Source organism: Strix uralensis, chromosome Z (assembly GCF_047716275.1).
Source record: "Strix uralensis isolate ZFMK-TIS-50842 chromosome Z, bStrUra1, whole genome shotgun sequence".
Lineage (NCBI taxonomy): Eukaryota > Metazoa > Chordata > Aves > Strigiformes > Strigidae > Strix > Strix uralensis.
The window spans coordinates 88004572-88026104 of NC_134012.1; the positions used below are offsets into that span (position 1 = coordinate 88004572).

General features: G+C 37.2%; 1 protein-coding gene across 2 annotated transcripts in view; it reads right to left on the reverse strand.

Annotated features, from left to right (window-relative positions):
- Nucleotides 1-21533, reverse strand: part of SLC1A3 (solute carrier family 1 member 3) — a 69242-nt gene that overhangs the window by 19319 nt on the left and 28390 nt on the right. For both annotated transcript variants that reach the window (XM_074855786.1, XM_074855787.1), the window contains 2 exons: nucleotides 2366-2570; nucleotides 933-975 (listed from right to left, as the gene is read on the reverse strand). In XM_074855786.1, coding sequence (XP_074711887.1) covers nucleotides 933-975; nucleotides 2366-2570 — 248 coding nt within the window. The remainder of the gene's footprint in view (nucleotides 1-932; nucleotides 976-2365; nucleotides 2571-21533) is intronic.

Sequence of the window (21533 nt, forward strand, 5' to 3'; positions counted from 1 at the left end):
GTTTTGGACCTGGGTCTAGTTTATCTTTAGTCTTGACCAGATCTTTAATGTAGAAAGTCACTGGTTTTTATTGGCCTCTGTTTATATAACTAAAGAAAATGTTACTGTTTCTTTTCAATTCTTCTGCAAGATGTAACTCAGCTGGATTTTGGAAAGATTCTACTTCATCTTCTTGCTTCTTGACCTCCACATTTCAGCTTTTTTTTATTGCTACAGCAATAACTGGTAAATAATATCAGTTCAAGATTGTCTGTGGGGTCAGTGTGAAGCAATTAGATTATGGAAATACATATTATAGGTTTCACTGAATTGATAATGTCCTCCTTTTAAAAAAGGAATGTAACTAGTTACTGTTATTTTCTCCACACAACAGTTAAAATTAAGCCCAGGCTAATGATAGAGGAATTTGAGAAACAACATAGAAAGAGCATTCCTATGCACTCCTTCCATAAGTGACAGGAAGTCCCCTAGTTTGATTTTGTTACTGATGTCCACAAAATTGTTTCCTCTGTTTTGAACCTACGCATGTTTCTCTTATGGCATTTTTGAATATCTTCTAGTCTTTGTACAGATGGTGCATATCTCAGTATCTCCCAATTTAACATAACACTCTTTTTGAAAAGTAAATTATGTATTGACTTTAGTGAAGCTTGCTGTAGACTTATGAATTTGACATTTTGAAAAAATTTATTTTTTTATTTGCTGTGCCAGGTGTGTTTTCTTCAATTCTCATAGCAAATACTGAGACAATATGATTGAAAACAAAGCACAGATTTGGTTGGTTTCATTTGGGTTTTTTTTGACAGCTGGCAGCATACAGAAGATTTATTTCTGCTGTAAGTAAAGGTACAAGATATTCCTAAAGAAAATGCTATTACATTTCAATTTCTTACTTTGTTATGTTTTAGTTGGAAATAATGAAACATTGTTACCTGTTTAAAGCAAGCTTCCACCAGATTTGGAGGGAACATATTTCTGTGAAAAAGAAAGAAAATAATATGAGAAACTATAAGACTCTAGTAATATCTTAAGTTGGGGAACATTTAATAAAATAATTGACCAGCTAATTTTCAAAGGAATATTAAGACAAATATATAATTATGTATACAGTGAGTAGAGCTTTGCATATAGCATTGGCCTGGTTAGCTTTAACAGGATGAAATGTGATATGGTTGGATAGATCCTGGCAATTGCAATCTCTATCAAATATTGTATAGCAGGTCTGGTTATGGAGCAGAATATTAGCTAAATTACCAAATGAACAAAGCTCTGTTGGTCAGTGCTGACTTTAAATTTTGTATTTATTAATGCTTTCTGAATCCAGATTAATAAAGAAGTTATTAATATTTAATGCATTTCTACTTCTAAAACAGTTTTTGCAGTCATGTAGCCTAGTACATCATGACATTTATAACTTGTTTTAGAGTCTTGTCGTGATTAAGAAATAAATATTTCTGAAGTTTGAATATTCTTTAATAATAACGCATACATATATAATGACATATGTGTGTGTATACTTGTTACATATGGGGGTTTGTTTCTTTTCTTTCCAGAATGGTGACATTTCTGAGGGAATTAGAAGCAGCCTAGCTGAATAAATCTTGAGGAATCTGAGTGCAAACCTCTTCATGGGTCTTTCTGAAGTCCCCCTTCCTGGCAGCATGACTCTTGGAGGCCTTTCTCCATGTCTCTGGCTTCTCCAAATGGGTTAGTGGACCACAAAATTTTGGTGGCTTTACCTGTGGAAAAGCTCCTGAGTTCAAAACCTCAGCTTCCCTACTCCCTGGAATACATCTGTGACATATTAGCTCTATAAAAGAGGCATTGTAGACTCTCTGAGCAAGGAGAAAACAAGATTTTATATCTGTGCCCCTCTATTTCAAACATTTTATTTGTCTGTTCCTGGAATTTATTTCCCATTCATACAGTTTAACAAGTTGAGTAGATGTACCCAGATTGGCAGCTACAATTCAAAATTAAATACATAACTAAATCAGGAATTCAAGTGAAATGAGAAAACTGTTGAAAGTTGGAAGTAAAGGAAAGCAGAGGAATTTGGTAATAAGGATTGTGCTATGGAAGGGAGGGGAAAAGACCCATGCAGATAGCAGAACAGAAGTCTTTCTTTTGTGTGTGAAAGAAATAATCTTTCTTTGAATATTAAAAGCAGTTTCTTCCCTTGCAACAGCTTAATTTGAAAATAAATCCATGTATTGTAGTGTTGTACGAGTTAGAGATATTGGTATCACATAACCGAAAGAAAGTTGGCTAGTTTATACAGTCACTGTCTGAAATTCTCTCGTGTGAATCTAAATATTACTGTCGTTGCTATTGGTACAGAAAATGTGCAATATCATAGCCATACCTGATTAAATCAAGAAAGGCATCTGCTGCTGTCACTTGCACAATTTTGCCTTCTCTGTGCATGTTTTCTTTAGTACCTTTCCCAGGGTGGATGATGACCACAATGATTATACCAATCAGTACAGCAATGATTGTAGTACTCATGTAGTAGACTACTGCTCGGACTCCCATCTTTCCTGATGCTTTACTATCCAGGGCAGCAATTCCTAGTAAATTTAAGCACAAGGACATTCACCTCATATAGTTGTGAATAAAGAGTATAAACTCAGCATGATGAAAATGGTTTTGTGGGAAGGGTTTTGATGACCAGTACATTTAAAGCTACCCAAGGTAAGTTGGCCCTCTTTTGCAGCTGGTACTGCCATTGTCTTCCCCTCCCACTCCTAATACTTGTTATTACGTAATTTTCTGTTACAAGAGTTACAACTTTCTGTGCTTTGTTAACACTTTGTTAGAAGCAAAGATTATTGGTCTGGTTCAGTGTGGCACTCCCTGTAGTCCAGTGAGCCAATTCATGGGTTTTGGTTAGCATAGTTACCATAGTCTGAAAAATGTGCCTTAGAAATGTGCTGCACATAATTTGTAATAGTAAGAAAGAAAACAGAGTACTGTCAAGTAATATTGATAATGTTTGCTACAATTAATGTGTATGAAGAGTTTTCTTCAATCCCCAATGGAATGACCTTAGTTTACCTCTGCCCCAAGCCATGGGAGTTTAAAATGGATTAAATGCTGTTAGCTTGTTTCAGAAAATCCTTACTATTGTATGAATACGCATTTAGAGTCTTTTATAAGCTTTACAAAACATTAATCCTAATTCTTGGCTTGTCTTAATGCATCTGGTCTAATGTGAATACTAGGGTGCTCACTATGGCATCTGCTAAAGTGTTTGTTCATCACATATTGCACCAGCAGGGCTGCTCTGTGTTTTTTTAAATGAAGGTGCAGTTCTGCCAGGGAAAGACCTCTGAATTGCTGAGAAGGAGTGTCTCATAAGGACTGTCAGAAATGGAAATGCTCTTTCTCTTTCCACACAGGTGCAGTTAGTGTTCTCCTTAAAATGCCCCTTTGCTCCTTCTCCTTAAAATTTCAAGTAGTGAATAAATTCCCCACACTTCATCTGGAGGGCTACACCATCTGTCTCAAAAATGTACTGATGCTTCTTGTTGGAGTAAAGTTTTCGAAGTGCAGAATGAAAAAAAGAAGTCAGGAAAGGATCTCTTTGCTTTGTTATCTCCTCCTACAGATCCCTATATGGCACTGCCTAATTCAGACTTCTGCAGACTTCCCACACATTTATCTAGATGCCATCTTTGAACATGTAAAATATAATGAAAGTTGACCACCTTCTGCTCTGGGTACCTGTTTCAGATGAGAAAGCATTTAAAATAAGGCAACAGGACTGCATGAATATAAATAATATGGAAACATAAAACTGGAATCATCACCTGGCAAAACTAAATTTTTTCTCAAATAATTGTAGATATATCATAATTCTGTCTTCTAAAGGAGGAAGTATGTGCTGCTGGAGTTACAGTGAAAGTACTCTAGTCACTGGCGTAACTGAGATCAAGGCTGTGTTCCAGGTTCTGATCAAATCTTCAAAGTATAAAACCAATCACATGCTTCATACTTACCCTTTCATTTCAGCCAGCATTTGCCTGTCCTTTCAGCAGAAGCCATTAAAGTCAGTAAGATTTGTATGCACAAAATGAAATACAAAGGGATATCACTAGATTTGCACCCTGAATTGTTTGATTTACATGTGCCATTGTAGTGGATGAACAAAGTGATACTGGCACAGTAAGAAGCTGACAATGGGAATCCAACATTTGGAGCACTTGATCCTTCATTTCTCTGCTCAGCTTTTCCATTTGTAAAATTGGATGATAATGCTTGTGGTAAGTTTACATTTATGTTTTGAAATTCTGTGAGGAAAATGGCAAATACTGCCAAGTAATAAATAGTTTTATTATCTTTACAAACAGGAAGTAAGTCCTGTAGCCCTCTTGCCGGTGGATGGAGGATCAATTATTTTTTTAGAGTCCTCACAATAATGCAAATGCAAAATAATGCAAATATAGTTAACCAGTGCACAAAAATAAAGTTAATAGTTTCAGATCTGCTACTGAGTTGCATGATGTTTATATCAGATAGCATTTGTTACAAATTTTACTTTTAAAATATCAGTATGTAACTTAAAGTGGAATTTAAAAATTGAAAAATTAATGCATGCATACTAGTCCAGGCAACTTTATCTTTGTATACTTTAATTGATGTTTTATGTTCATACTTGCCACTTCTAAAGTAGTAACAATGGGCTGTTTATTTTTCATTTTAGCTAAGATCAGCTTTAAACTTGGTTTACATCCTGAGCATGAAAAGGTTAATCTATATAGTTTGGTAGGAAGGTTTGGAAATGCACAGATGTTAAATCAAGTCAGTTCTCATTATCCTACCTTTGCTAGGTAATAGATTCAGGACCAGCTGCTGAGCACTCTTGGTCTAGAGGGTTCACAGGCATACAAGTTTACTGCTTTAACCAAGCCTCATCTTTCTTTGTAGTCCACGCTCAAAACTATGTTGAGTCTCCTGCACTCCATAATCACTAGTGTAGGGCACATCTTACCACTAAAAATTGCTGTGTTTAAGGATTAGGGCTTGTGATCCTGCCTCTTTCTTGGACTTATTCTGGGATTGAGTGGTGAACCATGTGCAAGTGATATGCCAGGGAGCAAGAGTCATGCTCTTTTCTTTACAAGCTGCTTTCCAGTTTGGTTTGCTATTATGCACGCCAGCTGTGACTACATGGTCCCTTATTTTAGGTTGCTTCGTCTCCTTCCTGCTCTGGCTATCATATAAATGACTTCTCAGCTTGAAAGAAGGGAATAGCAATTCCTCTCTTCTTGAGTTGTAACTACTTGTGGCATATATCATGGCAAGCATGCAAAGCAGAGGGATGACAGGCCTAAGTATGAACAAAAGCTATATGAGGAGGAAGCAAGTTCTCACCTCAGAGAGCCCTTACTGGGAAGCTAGCTGCTGGGCAGCCTTCCGTCCCACTGAAGTTAATGGGAACTCAGGGAGCTCACAAGAATGACACTTGGTACTGTCCAGGGCCGAAATTGCAAAAGCTTCCTGCATGCCAACAACAGGAATTATCTAAAAAAATATTTAAAATCTGTTTTTAAAACATGATAAAATGAAGGGATTTGTTTTCTTTGCATTTTAAGATGTTGACAAGATTTCTTAGAGCTGAATGGGACTCTGGAAGGATCCTTAATGGAGAAGCAATAAAGTTCCCTCCAAAGCTTTCATGTGTCACAGACCATTGTATCCTTAGTGTGTCCTTTCACAGCCAGCCAGCAAAACTCCCGTTGTCCCACAGGAGATGTATGTGCCCCTTCCATCCTGCTTGCTGCTCTCTCCTCCACACGGCTGCTGGCTCCAGCACCTCTTCCTCCTCTCTTCCTCTCCCCTCCCCTTCCCCAGGGGGCCTGGGAAACTTTGCTGTGCCACCGGTCCCCACACACAGGGATGCCTTGAAGTTGTCAAGGCAACGTGGAGCAGAGCACTTGTAATTTCTCCCAGCGTGTGTGCGCACACAACATGAATGGAAATGATTTTTTAAGTATTGATGGGGAGGGAAGGAGGCAGGGAGGGAGAAAAGGAAGAAAGAAGGGTGCAGGCATAAGCCCATAAAACTGCAAACAAACCCAAGCCCTTACCAAGACAGGTCCTCTCCGTTCTCCTACTCTTTCCCTCTCTTGAGGAGTAAGTGAGAAATCAGTCACACTGTGGGTGAAATAAAGACATGACAAGGACTTCTCCAGAGAGTCAGGGTAAAAAAGCAAAGCACTACCTTGTTCTTTAGCAAAGGTGTTGGAGAAGAAAAGAAAATATTTTAGGATGTAGGAAAGGCAGCAAGCGAGTAACAATGTAATTGCAAGAGAAGGAGAAAGAGAGAGAAAGGATGCAGGAAAAAGGAGATAAAATCTAATTAGGGGAACTTGTTAAAAATTCTGAATTGTTAATCTGATAGCTCTGATTGTTCACCTGACTTGATTGTGGTTCTGCAAATTAACATGAATTAATGATGCAGCAACTTTCCTGAATAGCTGCAATACTATGACTGGTTTTGTGTCAATTACATTTTTTAATATTGTACTTGTTATTCTAGATTATACAGAATTCTAGAATTTAGAAATCCAGAGCTGCTCCTATTGTTTTTAATTTTGTCGACATTGAAAGCATGCTGTACATTATGTGTAATCTTGGATTATACTAGGGCACACTAAGGCAGAGGTGTGATACTGTCTCCTCAGTAAGATCAAAGGTAAAATATACTAAACATGTTTTCTTTAGATAGCATTTGAGCCAATAATAACTTTGGATCTGCTTGTTAAAAAATGAATTCCAAGGAATTATTTTAAAAGCCAAAAAGCAGAGCTTATACTAAAAAGTCCTACAACTTCAGAACACTTTCTCCTTTTAATTAGCACAACTGCATCAACTGATTTTTTTGCAGAACAGTCCTATGTCCTCAAGTCATAAATTATGAGGTATTTCAGTCTGAGATTTGAGTTTAAGCACATACCTAAGTTTCCTGTTACAGTACCTAAGAGTTTCTGCATGTGGGTTTTTTTGGGAAAGAAGGAATATAGACATTTATACAATTAGATGGAATATGCATATTTACCACAATGATAAGTAATCAGCAGTTGGTATGACTGAGGCCCTATTTCTGTGTGTAAACTCCTAGTCAGCAATGCATTATTGGATTTATATTTGTCCTTAATGTTAATCACTAACTAATGTGGTTTGCCGAATCAGGGCCCATAACTAGCAGTTTTTAAATGGCATCTTTGTCTTCACACTGAACAGTAAGTAGTATGCCACTGAAGAACTTGACAAGTAGCAAGATTCATTTTCTTTTGCTTTTCCTAAAAAAAATAGTCACTGCTTAGGACTGATCGGAGTACATTCAGTTTGTCATTTGTCATTTGTCAGAGCAAGCAAGACTGTTGCTCGGGGGAGAGGGTGTGCTCATCTACTGCTTTCATATTGAAAGTCCCTGTTCTGAAGTCTTTTTGCTGGCCTTTAAAAACTTCTGAAAAAAATAGGAAGTTTATGTTTGCTTTCCTATACTAATATTCTTGTGTTTGTAACAAGAGAATCTAACATTCTGCCCACAATATTTTTAACTTTAGGTTTCTTTAAAATTCCTTTTGATGCATAAAGATTAAAATTTTAAATATAAAATAGAATATTTCAGTTGGAAGGGACCTACAACGATCATCTAGTCCAACTGCCTGATCACTTCAGGGCTGATCAAAAGTTCAAGCATGTTATTAAGGGCTTTGTCCAAATGCCCCTTAAGCACTGACAGGCTTTGGGCATCAACCACATCTCTGGGAAGCCTGTTCCAGTGTTTGACCAACCTTTCAGTAAAGAAATATTTCTTAATATCTAGTCCAAACCTCCCCTGGTGCAGCTCTGAAACATTCCCATGTGTCGTGTCACTGGATACCGGGGAGAAGTGATCAGCACCTCCCTCTCCACTTCCCCTCCCCAGGAAGCTGTAGAGAGCAGTGAGGTCGATCACCCCTCAGCCTCCTTTTCTCCAGACTAGGCAAACCCAGAGTCCTCAGCCACTCCTCATAGGATAGTAGTAATCCTGCTCAGTATGAGAGGAACTGCAGATTCAGAGCCCTGGTGCAGGCATTTGGCTGAGGAGCCACTGGCGGGAGGCTACCATCTGTAGGCGAGTGACTGAACGCCTCTAAGTCAGAATCCTGCTGAGATGTAGTGATATGTTGTTGCAAATATATAAAATGATGAACCAGTTCCGAATGAGTGTGTAGAACAAACTGTGCATTCTGGTCCACATGCATATTTAATACTGGAAATAAAAAAAGAGAGGACAATCATGATGAATTCTTTCCTTATTCAATGCATTAGAACTGAATTGATGGCACTTTCTTGCTAATGTAGATTTTTATATAAATCTCCTTTAGGTGTTTTGGATTCAGTCTTTAAAAACAAAACATTATGAACAGAGCATCTTTTTATTGCTAATTATTTTCCTGTTTATTTTTTATGAGATCTTCATTAGAAAATTGCAGTTGCTTGTTAAGGACTCCTATGGTGAAACAGCAATAATGGCAACTGTTGACTCAGGAGTGTTGCCCTAATTTTATTTCTTTAAGGTTGTCTTTCACTCTCCTAATGAAGCAGTATTAAATGGGCTACTCCCAACCCCCTGCATCCACTAAGCACTGTGTGATGAGTAAACTCTCAGTGTGAGACCATGAGAACAATCCCTTTTTTGTATGTTGATGAGGATTTGTGGAAATGAGTAACACTGTGCAAGGTCATGGTAAAATATGCTGACAGAAAAATTGTAAGGAAAAGCAATAGTTAGGTAAAGACAATGGAAGTGTTGCCTGAGTTTAATTAACATGATAAAGCTGTAGAGCTTTATTCTGATAGCTGCTGAGCATGTCCTGAGTGGTGCTGAGCTTTCCCAGAAAACAAAAGTTAAATCATATTTAAAGCTTTGACAACTGAGCCCTTCACAAGATCAGGTCCAAAATTAGTCCGAACTCTAGATTATTACTTTTAATAGCAGTAGCAGTAAGAGAATAAAATTGCAATCAGAAACGCTAAATAACATTTTCAAATAACCATATGCATTGGCAAAGTTAATTAATCAATACAGCTAATGACTTCCTGAAACCACATAAAATACATGTCTGAAATGTAGCTGGGCAAATATCTCACAGGAAAATTAGCAGTTGTATTTGATCCAAAATTATGTGACCGTGATTAAGTCAAGCTGGCTAATGAAACCCGTGGCTGGGATATAGTAATGGAATTCAATGAGCCAATTAAATGGCTAAGAGTGGCTCCTAAAGGACTAGACCCGCACCACAGCTTTGTAGTCCTGCCCCATCCCTTGCCACCAGAAAACTTTGGGTTTTGTATGGTTAGTTTTTCTGTCAGTTTGTTATTCTGAATCATCTCAGAATTGTTGCATGTGAACACCAGAACATTTACAAGGGAAGCAGAAGCAGAGCATGTCCAGGGGCAGAAAACTAGCATTTTGGCAGCAGTTTGCCATTATTTCAAGTTGGCTGTATTGTTAAACTGCATCCTTTGCTCTTTGGTGGCAGTACTGCTAAAGCAAATTAAGCATTTCTTACTTCCCCCTGCTTATCTTTAAGCTGTCTCTGTTCTTACCAGCTAGCTGAGCAAACACTATCCACTATCTGATGACTAGGAGAGGACAAGAGTGTGTGAAAGAGCACCTGGGCTCAGGAGAGCTCTAGAGGGACACAGCTACTCAAAGCAACACTGCCTTCACAAAAAATCAGCATAAAAATACACCCTTATGAAGATACACACATATTCCTGTTACATGTAAGAAAAAATCTCACAGCATGAGTGAATCAGAGAAATCACAGACTTTAACAGAAAGGTGGGACTTAACATGTGGAAGAGTCCACATAAGCACTTAAAGAAAGTGATGTACCTTCCTTTGTGGATTCTCCACTATCACAGTGAGGAGAAAGGTTGTATATGACGAAAAAAGACCTTTTCTAGAGGATGCTAACCTAATCCTGCCATATGTACTTATTTCTGATATTCATGGAGAGCTTGTTTTGAAATGTACCTGAATGTGGATGCTGGATACCTTGCAGTGATTCTGAAAGCATTTGTATGTGCAAAAGTGGTGCAAACTGAACATTGTTCTCTTTCTGTTGGTTCCATACTTCTTGATGGAAACAGCATAAAAATATGCTAGCAAACATGTAATGTGTGCTAGCTTCAAATACGTTTCCTTCATCACTTTCTAATTCTTGTTAAGGGAAAATATTTTGTAACTGACTGCAAACACATACTCTTCTAGGCACAGTTTATTCATTAGAAGGAAAATGTTTGTGAAACCAGGGTAAGATAATATCAGAACATCACTGGTGTAAATGGTAGAGACCCAAATAATCCCTAGTGGCTTTACAGTAATTTTTACCTTTCAGTTAACCACAAATAATGAAAGACTATTTTGTTAATCATCACAGATAATGCTTTCAGTGGAATAACTTCACTTCATGAAACTCTGCTTGGTTTCATTGCATCAAGATTAGTTGTTATCTTATAAAAAATTATGACAGTAATCTATGCTGGAAAGCATTTCCTGGGCCATCGATATAGCATTCTGATACAGCAGGCAAATATATTATAGTCTTGGTTAGAAATTTATTGAGTTTGAGGTTCAGATCAGTTGCAATTTTTACCCTATTTTAATGGTATACTATTCCAGAGTCTTGCTCACTTTTTACTTTGCTTGTTTCCATGCACAAATAACTTGATTGGTCAACATCTCAACGTCCAAAGGGAGATCAGTGACAAGTGGTGTCCCTTGGGTCTGCACTAGGACCAGTACTGTTTAATATCTTCATCAATGACATAGACAGTGGTATTAAGTGCACCCTCAGCAAGTTTACAGATGACACCAAGCTGAGTGATGTGGTCGATGTGCCTGAGGGATGGGATGCCATCCAGAGGGATCTCGACAGGCTTGAGAAGTGGCCTGTGTGAACCTCATGAGGTTCAACAATGCCAAGTGCAAGGTCCTGCACATGGGTTGAGCAGGACATGAGCCAGCAATGTGCACTCACAGCCCAGAAAGCCAACTGTATCCTGGACTGCATCAAGAGAGGCATGGCCAGCAGGTCAAGGGATGGGGTTCTCCACTCTCACAAGACCACACCTGCAGTATTGTGTCCAGTTCTGGAGTCCTCAACATGGGAAGGACATGGACCTGTTGGAGTGGGTCCAGAGGAGGCCACAAAAATGATCAGAGGGATGGAACACCTCTCCTATGAGGACAGGTTGTGAGAGTTGGAGGCTGTTCAGCCTGGAGAAGAGAAGGATCTGGGGCAACCTTATTGTGGCCTTTCAGTACTTAAAGGGGGCCTATAAGAAAGATGAGGGCAGACTTTTTAGTAGGGCTTGTAACAATAAGACAAAGGGTAATGGTTTTAAACTAAAGGAAGGTAGACTTAGACTAGATATAAGAAAGAAATATTTTACAATGAGGGTGGTGAAACACTGGAAAATGTTGCCTAGATAGTGGATGCCCCATTGCTGGAAACATTCAAGGTCAGGTTGGACGGGGCTCTGAGCAACCTGATTTAGTTGAAGATGTCCCTGCTGATTGTAGGGGGGTTGGAATGGGATGACCTGTACAGGTCCCTTCCAATCTAAATTGTTCTATGATTCTATGATTCTTCCTTTCAAATTCTTTTCTGTGTCAGGACAGTGTCAGTCAGTGAGGGCAGAGACGAATTCCATAAACGCCCCCAGATTGTGCTTGTTGTTGCTAAATAATTTATAGATACCAAAGTATTACACCTCCTAGTTAAATGAAATATGTAAATATGGTACACTTAGATGCTGCATTTATTGAGTGTCAGTGGGCTTTGCATTACTACAGGAAACCTCTTGTTGGAATATGCTCTACTCTTCTGAAAAGTATAGTTGATTTACTTTTCAGATTTGTAATATAACAGAATACATTTGGAGAACCAGTAGGAGAGTACATTTCCTGAAACTCACATCTGCCTGAGAAGGACCCTGCTGTGGGGCTGTTTAGATACCCATTTAACTCTTCGCATTATTCCATCTTTTGCTCACAGTATTGGAATGTGCCAAACAATATGCTTTTTGAAGGGAAACTAGGGAGCAATTTATCTTCTTTATGTGTGCTAAGCAGAGCAGGAGGGAGAGGCAAGCAGGGATTCACAGCAAGCCATGGAGCAGTGATTAGTAACAGCTGACAGTCTCAAACCAAGACTCTCTTTCTTTGGTTACCTCATTGTAATAACAGAATACAAAGAACTGACTGTCTTCAAGCCAAGAATCAGAGACCCAGGAACACAGAAAATAGCAGCTCACAATTTTTGGTAACAAAACACTGCTGCTACCTGCACAGTGCAATTCTAAAAAGACACCCTTTTATGCCCAGACATTTGGACTAAGTTTTCCTGGAGTAGGATTGTTCTGTTGGGCATAAAGCTCCTTATTTTCTGTATCATGAGTGAAAAAATGAGCACATTTGCTTGAGAAAAAAGCATAATGTAATGTGGTAAATTATTTCAATTTAATTAGGAAAAAAGTTAATTGTGGTAACTGATAAGCCAAGGCACATTGTTAGCTTGAATCCTACAGGACATGTTGTTACAAGACCGAAATAAATATGCTAGTAGTTGTAAGACTTCAACCCTATTCCCCAAGGATGAAAATATTAATTTTCAATTATTCTGAACACACTGCCAAAAATATCTACTTTAAACATGAAACAGACTGCATCCTGGCAAGTTCCCACTAATAAAGATACCTTTGCCTTCTGGCTGGTGTTAAGCACATTAGTTAGTGCTCCATAAAAATTCATAATGCAGTTTCTTAAAATACATGTGGAAGCTTTTAATCTGCTAAAATGCTGGTCTGAGTTTTGGAAGACTGTGCCTGGAGTCCTTCACGGACATGTTGTTGTATGTGCAGCACTTATTAAACAACATTCCACAAATGTACAGTGCTTCTGTTATCTGACTGGCTGTATACCATGTGATGAAGCTGTAAACTATTTACTATGCTAAATCACTCCTGATCTACTTTAGATGCTACTGAAAAAATAGTGTGACATCCATGAGACTACAGATGTGAGATCAGAGGTATCTGTAAAGGAGCAATAGCTAGTAATGCAGTCTAACATAAAAATGCATTTGCTTTTACATCGTCAGTACATAACAGATGTCTGAAGAGACACTTCTATTAAATTGTTAGAAAAATTAAACGAACATAATTCTAGTCAGTGAGGTGCAAGATTTAAAGAATGGAAAATTAAGGTTGCCTGTCTAAAATAAGATAGAGACATTTCTCTGTGTGCAAAATGACATGGGATTTGGGGTATGAAGTTGTACTGACTTGTAACTTGTCACAGTTCTGTGCTGAAGACATCACCTTCTTACACAAAATGTGATCCAAAATTGTTGGCCAGCCAGTTCTTGGCTTCTTCACTAAAACTTCCAATAATAGACTCTATTACAGTGATAGTGTGTTTTATTTGGATTGTTGTCCACTAGAATGTGACACTAATTTTATAGAATTCATGCAACAGCCATCATTTGGAAAGAAGCTTTGCCCAGTTGGTTGTGACTCAACTAAGAGTTGAACTAATGATAGTGTCTTACTAATGCATCTGGTAAAACTTGGCCTTTGGATTCTGCTTGGAATTTTAACTTTAGCATAAATTAAAAAACCCTGATATCATCTTACTTTGCTAATTCAGCAATATTAAGGTAATTTGAAAAAGAACGGTGTGATACTGCCTTTAGATATATTCAACAAGATGATTTTTTCAAGTAATCTGAAGTTACTCTAGTAACTGCCTACTCACTAAAGATTCCTGCAGGTTTTTTTTTTGTTGTTTCAGTAGCTACAATCTATTCTTGTAACAGGTTTACTAATAATCAAAATTACTCTCTTTTTTTTTTTTTTTTTTTTTTAGAAATGTTGTCAGTGACCCGACACTGATTGGTGCATCTGTGTCCAACTTAAAAGTGATAAATCTTCATTTTGCTTTCAAGCTAGCACTTCATTCATCTGCTGCTGATTTATCCATTGATCTTTCAGAGAATTTATCCGAGTTGCTGATGGAGCTGTCACTTTCCTTTTTGTCTACACTACTCATACTCTGCTAGTGTTTACATGCTCTTGTAATCCTTTTAGTTTATTACAGTCCTTCCCATGTGCCATGCATTTTTTCAGTCTGTACTATTTTGCAACAGTATGTATGCTTTGTATGCTTCCATGGGCTGTTCTTGATGGATTCACTTTGTTTGCTGACTTTTGTCCTCTCACACCTCAAGTATAATTTTAATTTCTGCCAAGTTGTAGTGCTGTCTGCATTCACATGAAGCAACTTGAATCACTTGGAATGGAGCTCCATGCTGCTGTTGTTACCCTGCTTCCCATATTGATATAAAGTTAGCTCAGTTAACTATCTATGATGGTGAAGCCAGCAATATTGACATAATATCTTCTCATTCTGGGGAAGTTTGTCCTGAAAGACAGGACCCCCAATACTGTATTGACTTTGGTGCAGGACCTGGTATAGTGAGGCCTCAGTCCCTCTGATAGTTCAGGTACAAATAAGATGCACCACTACACAGTATTATCTGTCTGTGTCAAAAAGAAATGTATGGAGCATTTTGGTGTCTCTTAAGTCACTATTTGCATTAGAAATTACAGAACAGTAGCTGATCTGACAATACAGGGTACTTTTAGATCCTAGTTTTTCAAAGAATCACATTAACTTGGATTTGATAAGAAAAATTCTGCCTATAAAGTTTTATATGGCATCAAAAAATGAATCTTGCATTAGTAAAGAATCTAGAAACAATCTGAGACTTCCTTTATTAAGTATAGCAAAGTCTATTTAAAGAGTATGGGATCTGATGCAGACATAATTTGAAAAAATGTGTATAGACATTTTTAAATTTATGAACTAGTGGCAATTTTAAACACTACTTATAATCCATAAATTAATAATAATAAACAAGAGCATTTTCATGCATAACATCAGAAACATTTTTCATTTTTTTCATGAACCATAGGAGTAAATAATAATTTAATTACACCCTAAATCCCCCCAGTAGTTTAATGGGTAACAATAAAACCAACTTTAGGAAAAAAAAAATTCCTATGTGTGAATTTAAGGTTCTCTGGTAATATGCCATATGAATACTAAAGAGTCATTACTTTAGCTGCAATTAGTTTATTACATTTTAAATTGTCATCATAATTTGGAGGTTGTTTTCACAATTCAGTAACGATGTTAAGGCTGTTCTGAGAACTCATTACGAAAGTGTGGAATTGGAGTTTCATGTGAACAGGCTTTTGTTTTCCTTCTTTTCTCTCCTTTGTTTCGGTGACCTCTTGAACTTTGGGTCACTGATTCAGTTACAGCCTTGAAACATCAAAGCAGTACATTTTTTGCTTTGCCGTTCTCCACCTTACAGACTTGTAGGAGGCAATGGAAAGAAGTTAAGACTTCCTCTGACAGTAGCAATCCATGCTTTTTAATAATATTATTCAGCTCTTTTCTGGGATGTTACAGTTCTAAGTACAGCTGAAAAACAGGTTTTGGCTTCCACAATTCAAGTGTTATACAGTTGCCATCTGGGCATCATCTACTTGCAGGCAGGATTGAAGATACGAATTTCTGTGAGAGGTCTGAGGTACCAAAGAAAATATCAGTGGATTTTAACTAAATGGATGAAAGAGAAGATGTTTTCTTTAGATCACTGTTATTATTAAACTGTGATGTTCTGCAGAACAGAAAATAAGCCTATTTACTTTTTAATGAACTATTAAACATCATATCTTGAATTTGAAAGCTTTATTTTCTTTATGGATGTGGTCCTTTTGCACAGCTTCATTAGCCTTTATCTGCCATTAGTGGCAGATATTAGCCAGGCTTAGTAAGCTGATGTTCTCTAACTTTGTTTTCAGGGGTTGGGGAGTTAAGACACACTGCAATTGTAAATATTGGACAAAGCTGATTTTCAGTGCAAGAATGTATTCATTAGTGAAATAGCCATTCATTAGGTGAACTCTTGACCAAAACCTATTTTTTTCTCTAGCTCTGAAAAGAAACTATATTCACTGGAGAATCTCTGATATTATCTAAATATTCAGATCTAAGTTAGAAGTGGGTGGTGAAATGTGAGAATAAAGTAAGTATTTAGCTTTGCATATGAGTAGAGAGAAAATAAGAAAGCTTTTTATGGAGAAAAGAATCAGCATCAGTATATTAATTCTAGTGCAAATAGTATATTTCTAGTACTATGATCTACTTTTCCTTTTCTTTATCTACCACCAGTAAGGAGCTAGCAGTATAGTTGTCTGAGAATGGAAAGATACAATTATCTGTAAAGAAAAAGTTAATTTTGTTTAAGCATGTAGTTATTACAAAACAAAGCCTGATCCTAAAAATGTGTTTAACTGAGGCATCTAAATAAATGTTTGTGTTAATGTACTTAGTCCAAAAAGCTCTTCACAACTTGTGATACACTTGAAGCCCTTCAAACTTTTCAGTGGAGAAGATGAATAATGTTTAAGGATTAGTACCAGATCTGATAACTCTAACTACTCAGGAACTACCAGTCATGCTCTCTGGAATACTGGAATACTCTAAATCCCAACATTTTTTCAAATAATTGCTCTTTGTTCTGTGACTCTTGAGTTTTCAGAATATAGTCAGGATTTGTTTTTGAGCTTTTCTTCACAACAAGGAGCCCAGGAATTTAATTTGCTTTGATACTTGACTTCCAGAGATGATGGGTCTTTAAGAATAGCATTAAGATCTGAAAACTTCTCTTGGCGTGAGAGTCGAGCACTAGCCCCTTATTTGCATGTTTCTTAATCAGTATTAGAACTGAATTGCTATTCAATTGTGTGAAACTGTAAAGAATTTTATCTTTTCATTCCCACATGAAATGGCTCCATAAATAATGAGACTTTTTTTTTGCACAAGTCTTTCTGTATCGTAGTAGCTTTTACTTCTCTTTGTTGATCAACATTAGTATATCTGGTTTTGATAGTCTCCTGCAGAGAAAAAGGTCCTTTCAAGAGACTATCAGTAGAAGGAACACATGGAACTTTTGTATCTTGTGAGCCAAGGAACCAAAATTTAAGAGCTTGCCATCCTAGGTGTTTTTCTTGCCATTCTGCTAGATACAACTATCTTCACAGTAGCAGGAACAGAAAGTTTGTGGTGTACTAAACTTCCCTGTTTTGCTAAGTGTGCAAACCTCTGAGGAATCTGTGTTTGAGCTGATTGCACATGTTCCTCTTTCAAATGGAAATGCCATGCTTTACAATGATAAATGCTTGGCCAAAATAAAAGATGCTAAATATACAAACTTTGTTGACCTGAGAAACACTGAGACAAGAGACTCAAGAAAGGCCAACCTTGAGAACAGGTAGTGGCCCATCGGAATTTCTTTTTCACCATTTCTGGATTTCAGATGGCACTTGATACCTTCCAGAGACACATAAATGGGCTTTTAAGTAAATTGAATTAACTTTGCTGTGGTATGTATTTTGTGGTATGTATTGAGGGTGACTCAAGTAAAATATCTGAGGCATAGAAGTGGCAGAGTATGCCCAAACCTAGCCAAAACCAATTTTCTAGAATAAGCCATCACCAGAAAACCCAGTCATTTCTGGGATTGGTAGTATGTTACAACAGTTTTGCATCAAAGTTCAGCAGTGTAACAGCACCCTGGGCTCACTTGCATGAGGAAAACCAGATCTGACTGTGTAAGTCTGAAAAAGTTCACATTGAGAGACTTTCCACCCAAACATCTATCACCAGTGAGAGCTGTGTCATACGGCCGGATATTAGGATGAACAATTAGATGGGCAGCCTTCCTCCTCTTCCAGACTATTCAACCTCTCACTGGAACCCAGACCCAAGGCTTGAGTCCTGCAGCTCTTGTGCACAGTGACTTTCCTCATTCTCCATTGTTCACAACTCAGGTGGGGCATCCAGCAGTGCTATCAAGAGACAAGTATTAAGTATCTCTGCCTCCAGTGATGATGATAATGATGGATCTGCCTTATGGAAGTTTATAATCCAAAAACATGGCTGAAGGACAGCATGTAGAAGATCCAGCAATTAATTTTAACAATTAAATGGAAATAATATATTCTAGGTCAAGAACTGCCCATTATTAAAACATGGAAAAAAAATCAGGGGTGAAAACAAGGGTTGGAGACTTAAAGATAACATTACAGTCTCCTCTTCATGAAAGATGACCACCTTCTGCGCGTGGTTTGGTCTGCAGTTGGTCCTTCTGCAATGATCTGTGTAGCTGATGCAGTGATTCAGAAAGTACTTTGTGTCTCAGGTTTTACAACATTGGTGAAAGGATGATATGTGTTACTTCTGCTGGTGTGCAAGTACTCCCAAGTAATGTTTCTAGTGTCCCCTAAATGCAGCCTCAGGAGCTTTCTTGATTAGATTCTTCAGGTCTTCATGAGCAGTTATAGCAAAGAAAAACTTACAAAGAAGCAAATACAATGGAGGAAATGGGGATGCAGATCACAGAATTCAAGCTAGAGGTAAAGAGGTGAAAGGAGTAGGAAAGTGAAAGTTGTTAAAGCCTGAAGAATCCTCTGTATACCTAACTATCTCTGGGTGTAACTCTTCACAATTTTTCAAGCTGCTTTTTTTTCATACTTTGATACAACACAACACTGTTGTTATTTGTCAACTTCCCAAGAGTGGCATGTTAAGAGCTACTGATAATGTTGTTGTATCATAGTTCTTTCCTTCTTTCTTGACATATGGTTTGCCTTATCTCTTTAATTTTTAAGTCTAATTTCATGTCAATTGAGTGAGTTTACATTTGTTGGAGATGATTCTCAGATCCTGAAATAGTTTTTTCTTTGTTTTGAACTGGCTCTCAGGAGTGTGACAGAGAGCTGAAACTGTTGACAGTAGTCATTGCCTTAGAGCAATTGATAGGTGAAATCTTAAGAGGTAAATACAGAGAGATCCCTTCAATCTGATATGAAATTCTATAGAGTGCAACAATAACATAAACCTGTGGGAAATTAGTCCAATGGTTGACCAACCCATTTCTTTGTCTTCAGCTCTACCTAACAGATTCTTGCTGAAAGACTATGAGAAACAGGAAAAGATAGTGTTGACTGCCCTTGCTTGCCCTCCCTGCATCTAGCCACCGGCAGGGACTAGGGTCTTCCTAAATTGCTACTTCCCCAATTTTAATAGTCAACAATGTCTGTATCTGTAAACTCTAGTTTAATTTTGAAACTATTAACTGGTTTGTAGTACTGTACAACACAATTTAATTGTGTGCCGTGTGAAAAAGTACTTCCTTTTCTTTATTATAAATGCAATCCCTAGTTATTTCATTGGATACTCCATGTTTCCTTTATTATGAAAAATAACTATGAGATACAATATTAAATAGTTACTCCGTCTAAGCCTCTACAAATAATTCATTATTTCTGTGGACTTTTATGGTGATTTTCTATGGCTGTGTCTTTTTCAAGACAAAAAGTTGTAGTCTGTTTAATCCCTCTTTGCATTTTTCTAGAACTCCATTCCACTAATAAGCCCCGTCACCTTCTCCAGACTGTTCACAGTGAGTCAGAACTCTTGCCTGTGTACTAATGGCCATCTGAGAGCTTGTGATTAGGTGTAGTATAGGTGTAGTGTATTCCCCATTCCCAGGTGTATCACTTTGCATTTGGCACCATTCTAGTTCATCTGTCACGTTATCACAGAGTCATTCATTACTGAAAACACCGTTCTTTACAGGTTCAGTCTTCAATATCCTGAATAAAATACTTGCTCTCAGTGTCCTAATTCCCAAAATGCTAAGGAGACTTGGTTTTGCATTTTAAACATTTTGCTGTACAAAATACAAACCCAAGTCATTTTCATTTACAGTCTCATGTATCTGATTTTACATTTTGTAATATTTTTGAGTTTTTTAATTTTCAGGTGTGCTGGTTTTCTGTAACCAATTCATATTTTTTCACATTAAACTGGAAAAATTGTTTTTAGTTATCCCTAAGATATTTTTAGTCCTTCTACCTTTGATTGAAATAGAAATGTTAATAAAGAGATTGTGGATTTACAACAGTCCATCAGTGCTCAGGCAAGGTGCTTTACCTCATACGTGTTCTTCCAAATAGTTTTTGCCAGTGATTTGCCTGTCAGCAAGCAAAGTCTTGATGTTATGCATTTGAACTAGGATAAAAAATCAAAACTAAGGCTTTGCAGATGGGAGGTTGTTACCTATTATCAACTCAGTTGGAATTCCATGCAGAATGTAAACTGAATAAAAGTGTATAACAATCTATTATTCAATAGTTTGTGAAACAACTAAAAGTTGTGGTGCACTAAGAAAACCTACATTTTGCGATGAAATTTAAATCAGCCTTTAATTAAGGGCTTCTAGCAAACTTGAATGATTTTATACGGGTTTTTTTAGTTTTTGTTGTCTTTAATTATTGCAAACTTTGTCCTTGAACACCCTTACTATTTGTGCATTGCTGCTTGCAGAGACTAAGACTTCAAAAACTACACTGCTGCATACTTTCTGCTTTTGGATGTTGTATATCATGCTTAGGTTTTCTTTTTTAAGTTATAATCAGTATAAAAAGAGTGTCATTATATGCAGGAACTTAATTTCTGCTCTTACTTCATTTTCATTTTTAGTGGGATCTCGGTTCACTTAGAATTGTTTCCGTAGGCTCTTGTCAAAATAGATGGCTGTGTATTTCCTATTGTAAAATTGTCTCAGAAATGGTTCAGAGGTGAGTTATATTTTCATTTTATGATCCTTTCTGTAGCTCCTTGCTTTTAGTATTTGCATAGATTAAGACATATAGCACTTTCTGAGTAAGAGGTTCCACCCAAAGCTGTATTTATTGTACAAATATGTATGACATTTCATTATGATTTTCTAACATCCATGCCTTGCACAATGCTTTCTGACTTCCAACTGGGTGTAGTTTTTTTCCTCCTGGAGCACTTTCTGTGCAAAAACTTGTTCAGGAAACGTATTCAGGGAATCAAAGACAAGCTGATTGCCAACACACACTGAATCTGCACATAGTTCTTTTTTGTGTTTCAACTTGAAAATTGTTGTTTCTAGGTGTTGACTAGTTTCCAACCTACCTTTTTTTCTTCCTGATTTTTCAAAATGTATCTGCTGCTACTTAAACTCATTTTTTAAAATTTTAGAAGCTTTGTCCAGAATAGTTTAGATTACATGACATAATTATTAAATTTATCCTGCCTACATTCCCTTAAAGACTGTGGAGTGGAACAGTGTAAAAAGGTTCCAATTTTTTCATCTCTGAGTGCCAGTCTAAATAACAATTATTAGAGGCTATATGCCAGACTCGATAGACATTGGTTTTATACAGTAATACAGGTATTGAAAACAGGTGTTTAAAGTAATTATACGTATAAAGTTTCATGTTTGTATACTTTTAGCTGCTGTTGGCTGGAATCTACTGTAAACATGTTACCTTGAGATGAAATTTGTTACACAACA